Source organism: Salvelinus sp. IW2-2015, linkage group LG8 (genome assembly GCF_002910315.2).
Source record: "Salvelinus sp. IW2-2015 linkage group LG8, ASM291031v2, whole genome shotgun sequence".
NCBI classification, from domain to species: Eukaryota; Metazoa; Chordata; class Actinopteri; order Salmoniformes; family Salmonidae; genus Salvelinus; species Salvelinus sp. IW2-2015.
The window spans coordinates 46,088,601-46,104,709 of NC_036848.1; the positions used below are offsets into that span (position 1 = coordinate 46,088,601).

The 16,109-nt window shown below is 45.5% G+C and overlaps 1 protein-coding gene across 1 annotated transcript in view; it reads right to left on the reverse strand.

The window, feature by feature from the left end:
• Positions 1 to 16,109, reverse strand: part of lrpprc (leucine-rich pentatricopeptide repeat containing) — a 71,257-nt gene that overhangs the window by 24,595 nt on the left and 30,553 nt on the right. Inside the window, exons 23-28 of the mRNA XM_023993558.2 lie at positions 13,597 to 13,804; positions 7,128 to 7,252; positions 5,339 to 5,445; positions 1,657 to 1,725; positions 1,491 to 1,581; positions 412 to 554 (exon numbers count right to left, since the gene is read on the reverse strand). Of these exons, the coding sequence (XP_023849326.1) occupies positions 412 to 554; positions 1,491 to 1,581; positions 1,657 to 1,725; positions 5,339 to 5,445; positions 7,128 to 7,252; positions 13,597 to 13,804 (743 nt within the window). The remainder of the gene's footprint in view (positions 1 to 411; positions 555 to 1,490; positions 1,582 to 1,656; positions 1,726 to 5,338; positions 5,446 to 7,127; positions 7,253 to 13,596; positions 13,805 to 16,109) is intronic.

The following is a 16,109-nucleotide window of genomic DNA, read 5'->3' on the forward strand; positions in this document are numbered from 1 at the left end:
TTGGGCATTAGGGGCTAGTATTAATTCCTGTCCCAATGATCATCCCAAATTAAAATTTACCCTAGCTGTAGCTAAAATACAACGATTTGTTGTTTCAGACGGACTGTCGCCAGAGGTGTGGAGAAATCAGACTAGTTCAGGGATTTCAACCAACTACGAGTCAACCAGAACAGAGGGGGCACCATGGCAAGCCAATGATAATGAAGCCTATAATAAACTCTGAGGTACTAAAAAGGTAGCGTCCTGCCCGCAATTCACTGTGCAACAAACTGAACATTAGCAGAGAGGATGAGCTTTAATGAAGCAAACACTGATTWGGGAAAATTACTGATTTGATGGAATAGAAATTAAAGGAGAGCTGTGCTTACTAGTGGTGGCAGAGCGGTAAGTGATTTCAGAAGGCTTTTTTACCTCAGGCACCTCGAAAGGCACCTCCTGTCCATTACTCTTGAGTATGTCAGCCAGTATGCGCAGGGTCCTCTCTCTTGGTATCACGTTCTCCTCCTGCATCTTGGTCCAGGTGGCCTCCGCCTTGCGCCAGTCGTTTGTGTCCTCTGAGGGTGAGAGAGAACATGATCACATGTACGCACACACACAAACTCTTGAAAAATGTATTTTATAAACGAGACTACTTGGATAAATAAAAGGTTAAATTTAAAAAATAAAACACGCATACGAACGTGTATACGCACACAGACATCAAGATTCCTTGTTGACACTCATGCTGCTTAATGCTGAGAGAGCAATCAGGCAGAAAAGGCCTAATCTGCTCATCCTCCTCAGCTAGACACTTAACTCTGGGCTGATTTGATTTGTATCCAGGCAGGCTTTATCTGACCCAGGCTGAATTGGGAAAACAGTTCCAAAAAGCTCAATCTTCCAATCACGAGATGTAATCTAATCATACACTATCTGTGGATACTGGGATTCTGAACCCATTCTCTCGCACACAAAATGGCCCTGGGGTTACGCCACTGTTCACGCCACATTGCTGCCAGGGATTTGGGGGGGGCAAAGGTTAAACGGTCACATGAGAAGAGGAGATGGAGGTAAGTAGTAGTGACTTTTGGGATAGTTGGGGGGGGGGGGGGTTTAATATAACCAGTCAGGGGTAAAGTGAGGTTCATAAACTTCCCCTATTGGAGAATGTAGATCCAGTCAGTCCATCCATACAGCGATGGTGAGATACAGGAAAGACCTTAGAATTATGAATTAGAATCAGGGTTGGGCTCTATTCGAATTGAAGGGAGTCAATTTAGGAAGAGATTTGACAAATATCATATCCTTTTCAGTTTATCGAGAAGCCATGAAAAATAGATGCCCCTTTTTCAATCATTTATTTGAAATGTTTACTTCCTGAATTGACTGCCTTTGATTCAAATTGAGCCCAACCCTGATTAGAATACTAATAGAATAGTAACTTAATAGGATGTCGACAGGAAAGCCAGCCAGTCAGAGAAGAGTAGGGATGGAGGTTGAGGGGGACTTACTGCAGAGCCGCAACACGTAGTGATACAGCTCATCTCGGTCACATTCAAACAGCTTGGCTGTCATATCCACCATGCTCTCCAAAGACTCCATCTACACAGGGACACAATACTTTAGACGTGGTGTGTGCGCATGTGTGTGCGCGACTGTGTGTGGTCTCTCTCTCACCTGGTTGCCGTTAATGCATTTCTCAGCGTACCACTGAAGGCGTCCTGGTCTAGCCCTTAAACCTGGAGTCTGTGGGACCAACAGAAAGGACTTATTTAAAACAAATACAGCGTGGTTTATGTTAAATCAACTAGTGCCTGATGTACTCTGAACAGTATGCAGTACAGAAAGGTTTATCAAAAATCCAACAAGCTGAAACATACAGGGACCTCCATTTCATACCTCATAATAAACATTAAACCCATAAATTCCTGTCATTTCCCAGAAGTGAATATCTGAACTCTAGAACAATCCCCCTGTGAGTTATCCAAGAAAGTAATATCCAACAGGCTCAAAATGACCAGAAACAAAATCACATATGAAAAAGATAGAAGATGAAGGGTGTATATGGATAATACCAGAGCCATATAATAATGGTTCTGGATAATACTATGGTATGATGCCCTTTGGACACGCACACTGAGAGGGTGGCATAAGCACACTGTATTTTTGGAGTGATATGTGTTCATATGGGCTAGGGAGGGTGGAAGTGGTTAGAGATGGGATAGCATTTCATCAGTGCTCCAGTCAATCAGAGTGAGATAGTCCCTTGGTTCTTCCCCTCTGCCCTGACATGTTAATCTGTCTATGACCAAGATCTCTCAATCCCCCTGTGCTGCAGGACCATGGCTACTTGATCAAAAAAAGACTACGCATTATGGTCTTATACAACCAGCCAAAGGACAAATTACAATTTGTTCTGTTCTCCGCCGCCGCGTCTAATCTGCTTAGTAAATAAGGCCGAGCGCAAGTGGTACATATTTTTTCTACAGCAAACAGGAACCCCCCCCCCCTCAGCCCAGCTTGCTACCCCCCACCCCTCCAGCCAGGGATCTAAGCCCCCCGAGGGCAAATCTTCCCGGGCATAAAATCCATGGTGATAAGTCCCTCTTCCTCCCGCTTCACCCACACACACTCTCTACTTTTCACTTCCAGCACATATCCCAATCCCCAAAAGGACATCTAGGTCAGATTATTAAGACAATCTCCTGCCTGCTGCTTTGTGGTTTATGAAACTCAGCCCCTTTGACTATGCTGTCTGGACTAGAGTGCCACAACAAGCTCACATCACACACAGCAAAGACAATGTAGTAGTGACTGTTGCGCAAACTCACATAGCCTTTCTATACTCATCCTCATGTAGTCATACTACCCTCTCACAAATTATGCTCAACAATCTCAATTCCTTGTATTTGACACTTATAATTAATACTCCCCACTTACACAAAACTCACCGTACCCTACACACACACCTACCTACCTAATGGTGCCCACCCCTTAACAAAACCACCTAACCTTAACCATAACCAAAAAGTGGTACCCATTTCTATTGTATTTCATTTAATTACCTGCAATTAAAAACCTTGCAATTATACAAAACAGAGTCAGCGGCTAGCCTCTCTGTTCTGACACTTGAAGCTCCACTGAAGAGGAAAGGTCTCTGTGATAGATCTCCGTCATCCATCTGACCTCCCAGATATCACTCATTTTAATTAGTGGGCAGAGTTAGGGGGCAGAGTTCACATGGAGAGGATATCTGGCTGGGGGAACGAGAGCTTTTTCTGATTCTGACCTACCGGTCCGACATGAGACCACTTCGCTGCTATTTATACACACAGACCAGGTAGAGAGTTCTCTTCTACGTTTAGCCTCAATACAAAGCTCTGCACAATATGGAGACATTAAGCACAGTACACAACAACATGTAGTCAGTCACAAGTTCACAAAAAAACAGAAAGGAGACTCCCTTTAGGCCTAAATCCAACTGCCCACATTTGAAACAGATTATCACAAACATACAAAACCAGAAGAATGTCAATGGAACTGAAGGGCATTTCATGTCAAAACAAAAACCCAAAAGAAGATATTGAAGTTGCAATGTATAATACTAAATGTTTTGTGTTGGTCTGGTATCATCTGAAGCTTGTCGGAACCTCCCCTTCTAAGATGACATGGGACAGGGACTGTACGTTCCATTCTTAGAGGGGTATTAGTACACAATAATAGCATGTCAATATTTAAGAGGGTTTGCGAATCATAGTTCATGTCCTAAATCCTCCTTATAGAAACTCAGAGGGGACAAGCAGCTTTTGGCAAGCCCTGTCACAGGGCCAGGACACCATGATACATAGATGATCTGGTAAAGTTGAAAGAGAGAGCGAGAGAGCGAGAGAGAGAGAGAGCGAGAGGGAGAGAGCCACACAGTTCCAGCAGACAGCATTATTCTCATCCTGAAGAATCAGGATATTAAAAGGCGTTCAGGGCCAAATAACTAAATCGCCTGCTCCCCTCCTTATCGAGTGACCGTCCCTCTACTGTCGATCCATCCTCACCGACATAATTTTCATCTTATCCCCCCCGGACCAAAGCCTCCTCATCTGATGAGTTTTTAATAACCAGGAAGAGGCTTAGGATGGGCCCTGCCAGCCAGCCTGCTGCAGCCCAGAACAACAATAACAACCACCACTACATCTACCTAACTTTAATAARGATCGTATGAGGGCACAGTTCTGGAAATGGTAAGGGTGTAATCCTAAACGGCATGGATTGTGTCTATGGTCAAATTAATATSTGCATTAAGACGCGCACATATGGTTATAGCATCTGCGTTCCAGCTTCCGCCCCACATGCTACACAAATACCCCCATTTGACTTAAAACAAGAATACGCACAGACACACACCTCATGGCACTAATCCGTACTAACTGGTATCCATCCAGTCATGCAAGTGGACAGAGTAGACAGGGGAATTGAGCTGGGAGATTAGGATGGTTGGATAATTAAACATCTGAATGGTTTTGTCTAAATAAATGTTCAGTGAGGAAGAATAGACTCCTGAGCTGCAAGTGTTTGGAGTGTGTCGGGGGAACGGCCTGAAAGCAGAGACGGCGGATGGATTGACACGAACAAAAGACACAGAAAACGAATCAAGAAAACAGGACTTGTACGGAGCGCTTCTTCCCTAGGTACCTTCAGCTAATAGAAGCTCTTCTCCACTCCAGCCGCAAAACATCTTCAATATGCAGCTCTGCTGAACCCTAACCCTGCCCCCAGAATGATGTACCCCCTCAAACCTAACGAGTAACCACCTCACAACAGCCCAATTAGCACCCMTCTCCTGAAACAGTGTTCGCTGGCCATCTCAGAAGATGGCTATATCATAGTAATGTGGTTCCTGAGACGTTCAACACCTCCCCAGAGTTTTAGGCATTAACCTACCCCTTAACACCACAGCTATATACAGCAATGTGTTCAGGAATGTGCCTGTCCCCTCTAGCCAGTTAATATGCAAATACAAAAACACAGTCAATCCTTCAAATCAGAACTGTAGCTTAACCCCTGACCTGTTAGCTCCCAGGAAATTCACAGAGATAGGATTGGCTCCAATCTCTTAATAGAAATGGGAAATAAGTGACTGCTTTTCATATAAACCACTGGCCACATCCAGCCCGGAACACGCTCAAACACACACTCCTCTGCTTCCCCCACCTGTTCTATTGTGTTGGTGGGGAATGGCATTAGTTCAGATTTAGACCCAATCTAATTTAAAAAGAGGGAACTTATTACTGCCGTCTAATTAAGTATCTTTAAAATAGCTGTGTGCTGCATGCAAACACAATGGGAGGTTGTGTGGTGGTCCCACCTCAATGATTTTGCGGGCCTCCCGGTGGCGGCCGGTCTGCATGAAGGCGAAAAAGAGGTCGTACAGCATTGTCATCTCGCCTCGCTCCTGGCTCACAAAGTCCATCGCTGTGGGAAGAGGAGAGGGAGAGCGAGGAGAGAGAGGTATGAGAGGCTAAACAAAACAACACACACACACTTGCAGAAAGCTTTTCCCCGCATTCTTCCAGTCCCATTAGAATGGCTATAAGCTGCTTGGCTTTCAGAGCTGAAACTTCTCAAAGAGCTGCTCTCAGCAGTCTGCTGCCAATCTCCCTCTATCAGGCACTGGCCAGGTGGAGATGTGGGGGCTCATCTGCATACACACCAGCACACACACACAGTCTATCCATAGAGACACTCAAAAAACTAGTACCAATGCAAACCTCACACTCTTTAACAATCTGTACATTTGAAAAAAGGGACAAACACACAGAAAGCCATTTCCATCCATTCAGAAGTTTGCTGAGGGATAGAAATGAAGTGAATTCTTGATAACCGACACCATATGTGGTTTCCAGGCAGGGTGAGAGGACAGAGCAGCACAGGGGTGTGTGTTTAAGGGGAGCCCTGTCTGACCCTGGGCAGGGGCAGTGCCACTCACAGGGTGAGAGAAGAGGGCATAGGGCCAGGGGATGTAGAGTGGTGCTCAACAGGGGGGGCCACTCAAACCCACTCACCTACAGCACACAAAGGACTTAACCCCTTCACCACCCTTTTGTCAAGAGGAGGAGCCATTAAAATCATGATCGCCAGCATCCTCCACAGTGACCTGGGGACCGTTGTCAATGGTGGGCTCTTAGTAGACACTACACAGTGACTACGGGCTGTCCTGGGAGTGTACATTGTACATCACACACATTGTTGCACTACATGTCATGAATGTGAGGATGTAGGGAGGAGGGATGGATGAAGAGTTGAGAGACAGCCCAGTACAACACTGGGGACGAGCTCCCTGCCATCCAGGGCTTCTATATCTGAGGAAGGCCTGAAATTGCCAAAACTCCAGCCAGCCAAACCATAGACTGTTCACTCTGCTACCGTCTGGCAAACGGTACCGGAGCATCGACTCACGGACCAGCAGTTTTATGGCTTGGGGATAGAAGCTAAATAGTCAACTAATGATACCTGAACTATCTGCACTGACCGAGACTATAAGCAGGGACTGTGAAGTAACACAAACATACGCACTATACACACACGATAACATACGCACTATACACACACGTACGCATGGATTTTGCATTGTAGATATGTGGTAGTGGAGTATGGGCCTGAGGACACACACTTTGTGTGTTGTGAAAACTGTTATGAATGTATTGTAATGTTTTTAAAATTGTATAACTGCCTTAATTTTGCTGGACCCCAGGAAGTGGGGATCCATAATAAATACAAATATGTACACATTCACTAGACACATATACACACACAAACTACACAAAACCCTCACACATTCACAAACGCATCATTTGCTGCTGCTACTCTGGTCTTTATTTTACTCGTATTATCCATCTTGATGCCTAGTCATTTTACCCTGCCTTCATCTACACATCTACCTCAAATACCTCGTACTCCTGCACAATGATCTAGTACTCCTGTATATAGCTCCATTCTAGTGTATTCCTCGTGTTAGTTACTATTTCATTTAGTATTATTATTTTTAAACTGACTCGTTGGGAAAGGTACGTAAGCAAGCATTTCACTGTAACGTCTACACCAGTTGTATTTGGCGCATGTGATCAAGAAATTTGATTTGTGGTGGTGGCATTCACCTTTCTGTAGGAGCTCCGTGTCTCCCCTCTCCACCAGGCCACAGATGACGTCGTGTATACGTGGGAGTTGTCCATACTGCTTCTGACACTCCATAGCTGCCTCCAGAGCCCCGCCAAGGTCCTTACTGKTGAGACACACAGAGAGAAAGAGAACATTCATTTAAAATCAAATCTATATGGCTGAGCGAAAACAAGACTATTCCAGGCCTTTGACCTCCGTCACAAATGACTGACCTCACAACAATGGAGCCCTTTTCAGCCCTGACAGGTCAACCAGGAGATGAGGCAATTGGCCACGTTCCTTTGACAAATCTCTCTGGTAGAACAAATGATTCAAAACATTGGGCTTTTCCAGGGTGAATGGATGAATAGACGGGAAACAACCTCTTTTGTGATCTTTAGCCTTCTCTCCTGTTCTCCAACGCTTTCAGCATCCCTCACCCCCCTCACCTCACCCCCAGCTGCGCAATTTAGAGGAATATGGCAACAAAATTAGAGCGCTCCCCGTGCCATCTCCACCCTCCTCCCGCTCCTCCCCCTGAACAAAGAGCCTGGGAGTGGGGCTGACAGAGGGCTGACGGAGAAGACAGAAAAACACCACTCCAATCCCTTCTATTGTGACTGTGCCGCCATCAATCTGTTGATTGGGTAATTACCATGCCAATCACACAGAGGTCACAGCGGATAGGGCACTGTTGGGAGGGGTCAGGTGGGGTGGGATAGCGAGCCAGAGAGAGGGGAGGGAGTGAGTAACAGGTATAATTTCTGTAGTGTTTTCTACTCTTGAAGATTATACAGCCGCCGGACAAGGAAATGTGCCTCCCACCCCAAAAAAGTCTGACCTTGGTATGGGCAGAATGGAGAGGGGGAGGTGGGTACGGGCAAAACACAGGATGTGATTGAGCTTGGAACAAACTGGGCTCAGGCAATCGGTTTTAATTGAAATGAAGAGCGACAACATTATTCATCAAGCAGGAGTCAAGAGGCAATTCAACCACTCGCTTCCTGATTGAACAGGCACTCTCCAGAGAATGAGAGAGCAGCAGAGAGAGGGAGAGAATGTGTAATTTATTCCAAAAAAAAGTGAGGGAGAAACTTTTACTGGACAGGAATATAGTGACCTGTGATCTACCTGCCAGGCGTGTGTATATGAATCCTCAAACTGGAGTTAAGTTACAGCCATACATACACTCAGTCAGTGTTACCTCGTTTCAAAGGTATTCTGTAAAATTCTACAGAATCATTTAATTCCAAGACGGTCGATCAGACATTTACACCACCCTCCCTCCATTCGACGACACCTCCATTCCGCCCACCCAAATACCTCAAACCCCTTCTTACAGGAAAAAACGGCTTTAGAAACTCCCGACCAGCATCGCAATTACAGCGCCCTCTCCTCCCATCTCCAACCAAAAAGAGAATTAACCATGTTGAAGGCTTCATAATTTCCCTAGGTACAATTTAGCTGTCACTTGCGCTCCGATTTACTCAAACACGTTCCCCCGTTAATGTCACCAACTTTGCATGTCAAGCACTTTCCAGCCAATTAAGTCCTGAAAAAAGATGGTGGCAGCGAGTGCTTTACGCACAGAACCTGAAGGATTAGACAAGAAAGATCACTTCTTTCCATCCTTTCATTATTTCTTTGCACGCCTCTCCTTCCCTCCTTCCTCTCCTCCGTCCCACTCTTTTGTTCCACAGAGATTGGCATTCACGTTATCACACCACTGTCCCCTGGAAGGAAGGGAGGGAGGGCTGAGCAGAAGAGGGTGTGTGTAGGGGAGAGTGTGTGTGTGTGTGGGGGTGTGGTGTTTGATCGTGACACCTCTAGCCTGCTGTTATGAGTTACATTAGGACACGGCTGCTAAGCCACAACATACAGTATACTCTGTACACACAGTGACAGACATATTGATTAATCTGTGGTCAAGTCCAACTTAATGGCTAGTCTGTCTCGGTTCCCCATTTCTGTTGTACAGCTGCACTTACATACTCCACTCCCAATTTGTCCCTCACCCACTCTCTCGCTCACGCACACACACTAGGAGTGAATCCAGTTCTCCATCTCAGGCCGCAGCCGCCTGACAGCTCTCCTCCGTCTCATCTCCAACTGTAATACCCCCCCCCCACTCCTCTCCAAGACTTGTCTCTCCCACCTCCCATTGTTAGGCTCATTAGCATTGCAGGGGTGCTAATCAAGGATATGGATCCAGTAAGGCAGTTAGCTAGCGGTTAGCGTCTCTCAGAGAGAGAGCCAGTGTGTTGGAGCGGTGCTCTGCGGCTAACTGGCTAGGCTGACGGGCTGTCAGCGTTAATCTGGGGGAGAAGTGTTCATTAAGTCATTACTGCTGACACTGTGATGAGACAGCGTCGCCAGAATGACACGTAGCGCTTTGTCCTCCGCCGCCAACGCCTCCCTGACTGACGGCACCAACAGAGAGAAGAGAAAGAGGAGGGGATGAGATGGAGACCGAAAAGGAGGGATGAATAGTGGAGGAGATGGGAAGGGATAAATATGGAGAAGAAAGGGGAAAGCGATAGATGTGGAAAAGATAAAGGGCAGAGACGTGAAGAGAACGGGAAACCTTACTCTGGGGATGGCAATAAATAAGACAAAAATCCTTAACTTACGTCTCTAAACTTTGTCTTTGTGCCAAGAAGAGGTCTAGGCTATACTACGCCACAGAGAGACCTTTACAGGTCTAGAAATCCCTCTATAAAGCATTCCTCGCCCTGGGTTTTGTATTGTGAGCCCAGTGAACCCCAGTCATTCAGCGGTGAACGTGGCTCTGCTCTGTGCAGGGAGAAGAGAGATCCCTTGTTTTCACTGCTGCTAATGAACCTGGGGAAATTACCAAGCTAATCTCAGAGCAGGCAGCAATTAAGGCATGAACCTCCACGGTGTGTTTGTGTTGAGCACTGACTGACAGCAAACAAACAGCCCCAGGGGGGCGCTTGCACCACACTGTTGTATGTGTCAAACGTCCATGTGTGTAAAGGTACACCCTTGGTACACCCTCTCCCAGAGCATGTTAGGGGAAAAGGGTGTGTGTGTGTGTGTGTGTGTGTGTGAGGTGGGGGCGAAGGGGGGTTGTTTCGAACAGTGCGCCGCATGGCTGTGGCAAATCCAGCAATTAGTGCTCTGTACATAATTAACATGCAAATGAGCTGATCTACTTAAAAGCGGTTCTCACAAATAGACCTGAACAGGGGCTGAGGGGAGGGGCCATGGGGCCGCGGCTCCCAGAAACACAGGTTTTTCCCCCGGACTGATTAGCATATTACATTTTTAGCGAGAAGGCATCGATAGCCATCTCAGAGAAGCGGAGCGTGATTCAGAGTTATGTAAATAGGGGTCAGGAGGGGGAGGCTAGGGTTGTTAGGGGTACAGCAGCTGGCCCGATCCCCAAACATATACACACACACACAAAACCTCGCAATCTAACCCCCCCCCCCACCACCTCTGTTAGAAAGACACACAAAAATGCATGCACAGCCCAGCCCCAAATCCAAACCCTCCCTGACTGAACCAGTTCCCCAGAATGCTCCTTCAAGCATGATCAGGACTCTGGCTCACAGCCAATGACGAACAATGAAGCAGTGAGACACAGGAAGTCCTTTTCCCAGAGAAAGTGTTCAGGTACCCTGTTGGGCATTATCATCTGGGCTCTGTTCCATTCCACCACTTAGAATGAAGGATTACTATGGGACACACACACAATGCAAATAGTCTGGGTAGCCATTTGATTACCTGTTCAGGAGTCTTATGGCTTGGGGGTAAAAGCTGTCGAGAAGCCTTTTGGTCCTCGACTTGGCGCTCCGGTACCGCTTGCTATGCGGTAGCAGAGAGAACAGTCTATGACTGGGGTGGCTGGGGTCTATGACAATTTTTAGGGCCTTTCTCTGACACTGCCTGGTGTCGAGGTCCTGGATGGCAGGAAGCTTGGTCCCAGTGATGTATTGGGCCGTACGCACTACCCTCTGAAGTGCCTTGCGGTTGGAGGCCGAGCAGTTGCCATACCAGGCAGTGATTCTAGGGGTATGCTAGTCAAACCTGGGTTCAAATACTACTTCAAAGTAAATATTGAGATATACCCAAATACAAATAAATACTCCCATGCATTTGAACCCAGGTCCTAGGAGTATTTAAAATATTTTCAAATACCATAAAACTTCAAATAAACAGTCTCAAATAGCCGCTTGTCTCTGTGCCTGGCAACAGCACACATATCAGCAAATAAACGGCTGTTTCAAATAAAACACAGGGTCTAAATGAATTGTTACATTAAATAATTCAGTAATGACTCGAAAAAATTGCTATTATCAATATTTAAAAATCGGCAGTAAGAACTACTAGCCAGTGGCTGCTAACTGCGGAGAACTGCTAGCTAACTGGCAAGTTCAAACAGTCACTTCAGAGTACAGACACCTAGAAAATTGGCAAATCGCCATCTATTCACAAAAGTAAGAACTGACAAAAATGGACCGTCAAAGTGGAGAATAATAATATACAGTAGCAGTCAAAAGTTAGAACACCTACTCATTCAACCTACTCTACATTGAAGAATAATAGTGAAGACATCAAAACTATGAAATAACACATATGGAATCATGTCGTAACCCAAAAAGTTTTAAACAAATCAAAATATATTTTATATTTGAGATTCTTCAAAGTAGCCACCCTTTGCCTTGATGACAGCTTTGCACAATCTTGGCATTCTCTCAACCAGCTTCATGATGTAGTCATCTGGAATGCACTTCAATTAACAGGTGTGCCTTGTTAAAAGTACATGTGTGTAATTTCTTTCCTTCTTAATGCGTTTGAGCCAATCAGTTGTGTTGTGACAAGGTAGGGTTGGTATACAGAATATAGCCATATTTGGTAAAAGACCAAGTACATATTATGGCAAGAACAGCTCAAATAAGCAAAGAGAAATGACAGTCCATCATTACTTTAAGACATAAAGGTCAGTGCAGTCGCAAAAACCATCAAGAACTATAATGAAACTGGCTCTCATGAGGACCGCCACAGGAAAGGAAGACCCAGAGTTACCTCTGCTGCAGAGGATAAGTTCATTAGAGTTTACTGCACTTCAGATTGCAGTCTAAATAAGTGCTTCAGAGTTCAAGAGACACATGTCAACAACATCAACTGTTCAGAGGAGACTGCGTGAATCAGGCCTTCATGGTCGAATTGCTGCAAAGAAACCACTACTAAAGGACACCAATTAGAAGAAGAAGAGACTTGCTTGGGCCAAGAAACACGAGCAATGGACATTAGACCGGTGGAAATCTGTCATTTGGTCTGATGAGTCCAAATTTGAGTTTTTGGGTTCCAACCACCGTGTCTTTGTGAAACACAGAGTAGGTGAACGGATGATCTCCGCATGTGTGGTTCCCACCGTGAAGCATGGAGGTGTGATGGTGCTTTGCTGGTGACACTGTCAGTGATTTGTTTAGAATTGAAGGCACACTTAACCAGCATTGCTAACACAGCATTCTGCAGCAATACACTATCCCACCTGGTTTGCGCTTAGTGGGACTATCATTTGTTTTTCAACAGGACAATGACCCAACACACCTCCAGGCTGTGTAAGGGCTATTTGACCAAGAAGGAGAATGATGGAGTGCTGCATCAGATGACCTGGCCTCCACAAATCACACSACCTCAACCCAATTGAGATGGTTTGGGATGAGTTGAGTGCAGAGTGAAGGAAAAGCAGACAACAAGTGCTCAGCATATGCAGGAACTCCTTCAAGACTGTTGGAAAATAATTCCAGGTGAAGCTAGTTGAGAGAATGCCAAGAGTGTGCAAAGCTGTCATCAAGGCAAAGGGTGGCTACTTTGAAGAAACTCAAATATAAATCAAATTATATTTTAACACTTTTTTGGTCATTACATGATTCCATGTGTTATTCCATAGTTTTGATGTCTTCACTACTATTCTACAATGTAGAAATAGTAAAAATAAAGAAAAACCCTTGAATGAGTTGGTGTCCAAACTTTTGACTGGTACAGTATATATATATATATATTTTTTTTTTTATGGAGGCATACTAAGACAAAAATGAATAATAACACATTGCATGAAATGAAGAAATTCATAAAAAATGCTGGAAGTGAAAACTGAAAATAAACAATTAACTATGCAAATGAGCCAAAGCTGTGTGCATTATGGAAAAAGACACCTGGCTCAAATAGAAGCCTGTCTCTAATAAGCGCCTGTTGTATTCAGTGATTTAAACAAATAAACGCCCGGGTTATTAATTTAAGTTAAGGACAAAATTAAAAAATGGCCACATTATTTGAAAATACGCTATAAGTTAATATTTAAATAAGAAATAATTAAATAAATGTATTTGAACACAGGTCTGATGCTAGTATGCAGTCTGGACACTAGAGTCTAGCCCACAAGTCCTATAGGAGTACCTGACAGCTGTTAGGACAGGAGGAGGGAGTACTACTCACGTCTCCAGGTGGGCTGAGACCAGCGGGGAGCAGAGGTTGGCGGTGGGCGTGGCCAGGCCAAGGGTGAAGATGGTGTCTTGGAGCCTGCGGACAGCTGCCACGTCCCCCTTCATGGCCGCAGCATTGAGGACGTGGAAGAGCAGGGTAACTGTGGTGTCCCTCACAACCACCTCCTTCTCCTTCATTTCCTTCAGCATGTCCACCGCCTCTGTGATTTTGGGGGAGAGATGGAGAAGAGAGTGGGGGGGGATAAAGTCAACATAGGAGCTGGCCAAATGCATGTTGATAAAACTACAAGCAAATGCCAACATCTGACACAATTACTCAATAAATGTCAGCTAGTATTACAGTCAGTTACTTGTGGCTTAACTGCCTTGTCCTAGAGAGACTTAGGGGGCCAGGAACTACAATGGGGTGGTTAAAATAAGTAGTCAGCGCCCAATCCCACTTGATGGGAAGACTCCAAATGAAAGAGGGAGGGAAGGAGGAGACAATGTGAGAGAGAGAATGAGAGCGAGATGGGGAGAAGGTGATAAAAGGCCCCTTAGATAATTTCATGTGGGGAAAACAAACCGCTATTAAAACAGCATTTTACACCCAGCAGGAATGCAAATCGGCCCGTATAATGCCAATTTCCTGCTAATTGCTACTTGCATTTCTAAACGAGACTACAATTACCGGGCCGCTTTTTCCCGTCCCTGTGCCGAAAGCGATGGGGCTAAATTATAGGTGTGCGGCGAGTGCCCGGCGTGCCCTGGCCCCGGGTCCTACAGAGGTAATAATGGAGGCTTTTCAGCAGGCCGGGCACCCATCTGGCTGACTGGGCCATGCGGAGTGAACACTCTCCTCTTCTCATCTCTCTCCCCCGGCAGCAGTCAGCTGCTCTGTGGCAGGGCCAGACAATTAAGATGTGTTTACACTGTGTTTAGAGGCGTGCTAATGGGCTGATACCGATAGGGTCTGTTTACACCGGTGATACTAATCATCACAGCCTGGTCAGAGAAAGAAAACATCTAGCTCGCCAGTACCCACCCCATGTAAACACACAAACTAACTATTATTGGCTTTGGCCCTCAACTACCACGCATATGTGAGTTCTGGCCTCATTTGGACTCAAACCCCAATTGCTACTCACAGTGTGAGTGCTGTGGCTAGCAGACTCAATAACAGCCAGAATAGAAAGGACCCTGTGTTGACCACTACAGGTGAGTGCAGTTGGATCCCACCATCCCTCCAGTTCTGGCAGTCTAGTTCTCTGGCTAGCTATTATACCTCTTCAACCAGAGTGTTCTCTCAGGGATGAACACTCCAGTGACACGACAGCACACACACACACTGGTGTGTGCTTTGGCATCCAAATTCCAGTCTGCCTCTCAATCTCTCCCTCCCCCCTCATTTTCACGTGTTGTTATGCAAATGAAGCAAAGTCTGTGACTGTCACAGATTTAATGAAGCAAAAAGGGAAATTGGAAAGGGGAAGAGGGGTGGGGGTTCATGTGGGTCACACTGGGTTTCTAAGAGGCAGCTTTTGTTTTGTGTCTGGGGCTCATTCTGTTCTCTCCCCGGGGCGTCAGGATGGGGTGGATATGGATCTGAACAGGGCCCAGTTGGGCCATGTCCCTCTGGGGTTGGGGTGACCCTACATGTACCTGTGGACATCCCCTTCACTGGATCTCTGAATATATTTCTCTATAGGATGATACTGTGGAGAGGWATCAAAGCCTTGACAAATGACAAAGAAAGCCTTGGCTGCTGTTCCCCAGAATGGTTGGGTTTTCTGCCTGCAGGCCACGGCCTCATTGTGATTGAATGGTATTGGATGAAAACCTGCAGACAACTGACGAAGAAAACATGGAAAACCAGCTGTGTGGTTCTATGAAATCAATTGATAAATCAAGTACCAAGTATCAAGGGGTAGGACACCAGCAAACACTGCAGCTCTTGAGAACTGGACTAAGAGGCTAGAGTTGAATTCCTTAGCTGTAGGTATGAACTCACTGGGCCAGGGATATTTTTTTACATTTTATTTCACCTTTATTTAACCAGGTAGGACAGTTGAGAACAAGTTCTCATTTACAACTGCGACCTGGCCAAGATAAAGCAAAGCGACAAAAACAACACAGAGTTATACATGGAATAAACAAACGTACAGTCAATAACACAAAATAAAAATCTATATACAGTGTTCCAATGTAGTAAGATGAGAGAGATAAGGCAATAAATAGGCCACAGTGGCAAAATCATTCCATTCAGCATTAACACTGGAGCGATAGATGTGCAGATGATGTGCAAGTAGAGATACTGGGGTGCAAAAGAGCAAAAATAAATAATATGGGGATGAGGTAGTTGGGTGGGCTATTTACAGATGGGCTCTGTACAGGTGCAGTGATCGGTAAGCTGCTCTGACAGCTGATGCTTAAAGTTAGTGAGGGAGATAAGACTCCAGCGATTTTTGCAAATCATTCCAGTCATTGGCTGCAGAGAAATGGAAGGAAAGGCAGCCAAAGGAGGAG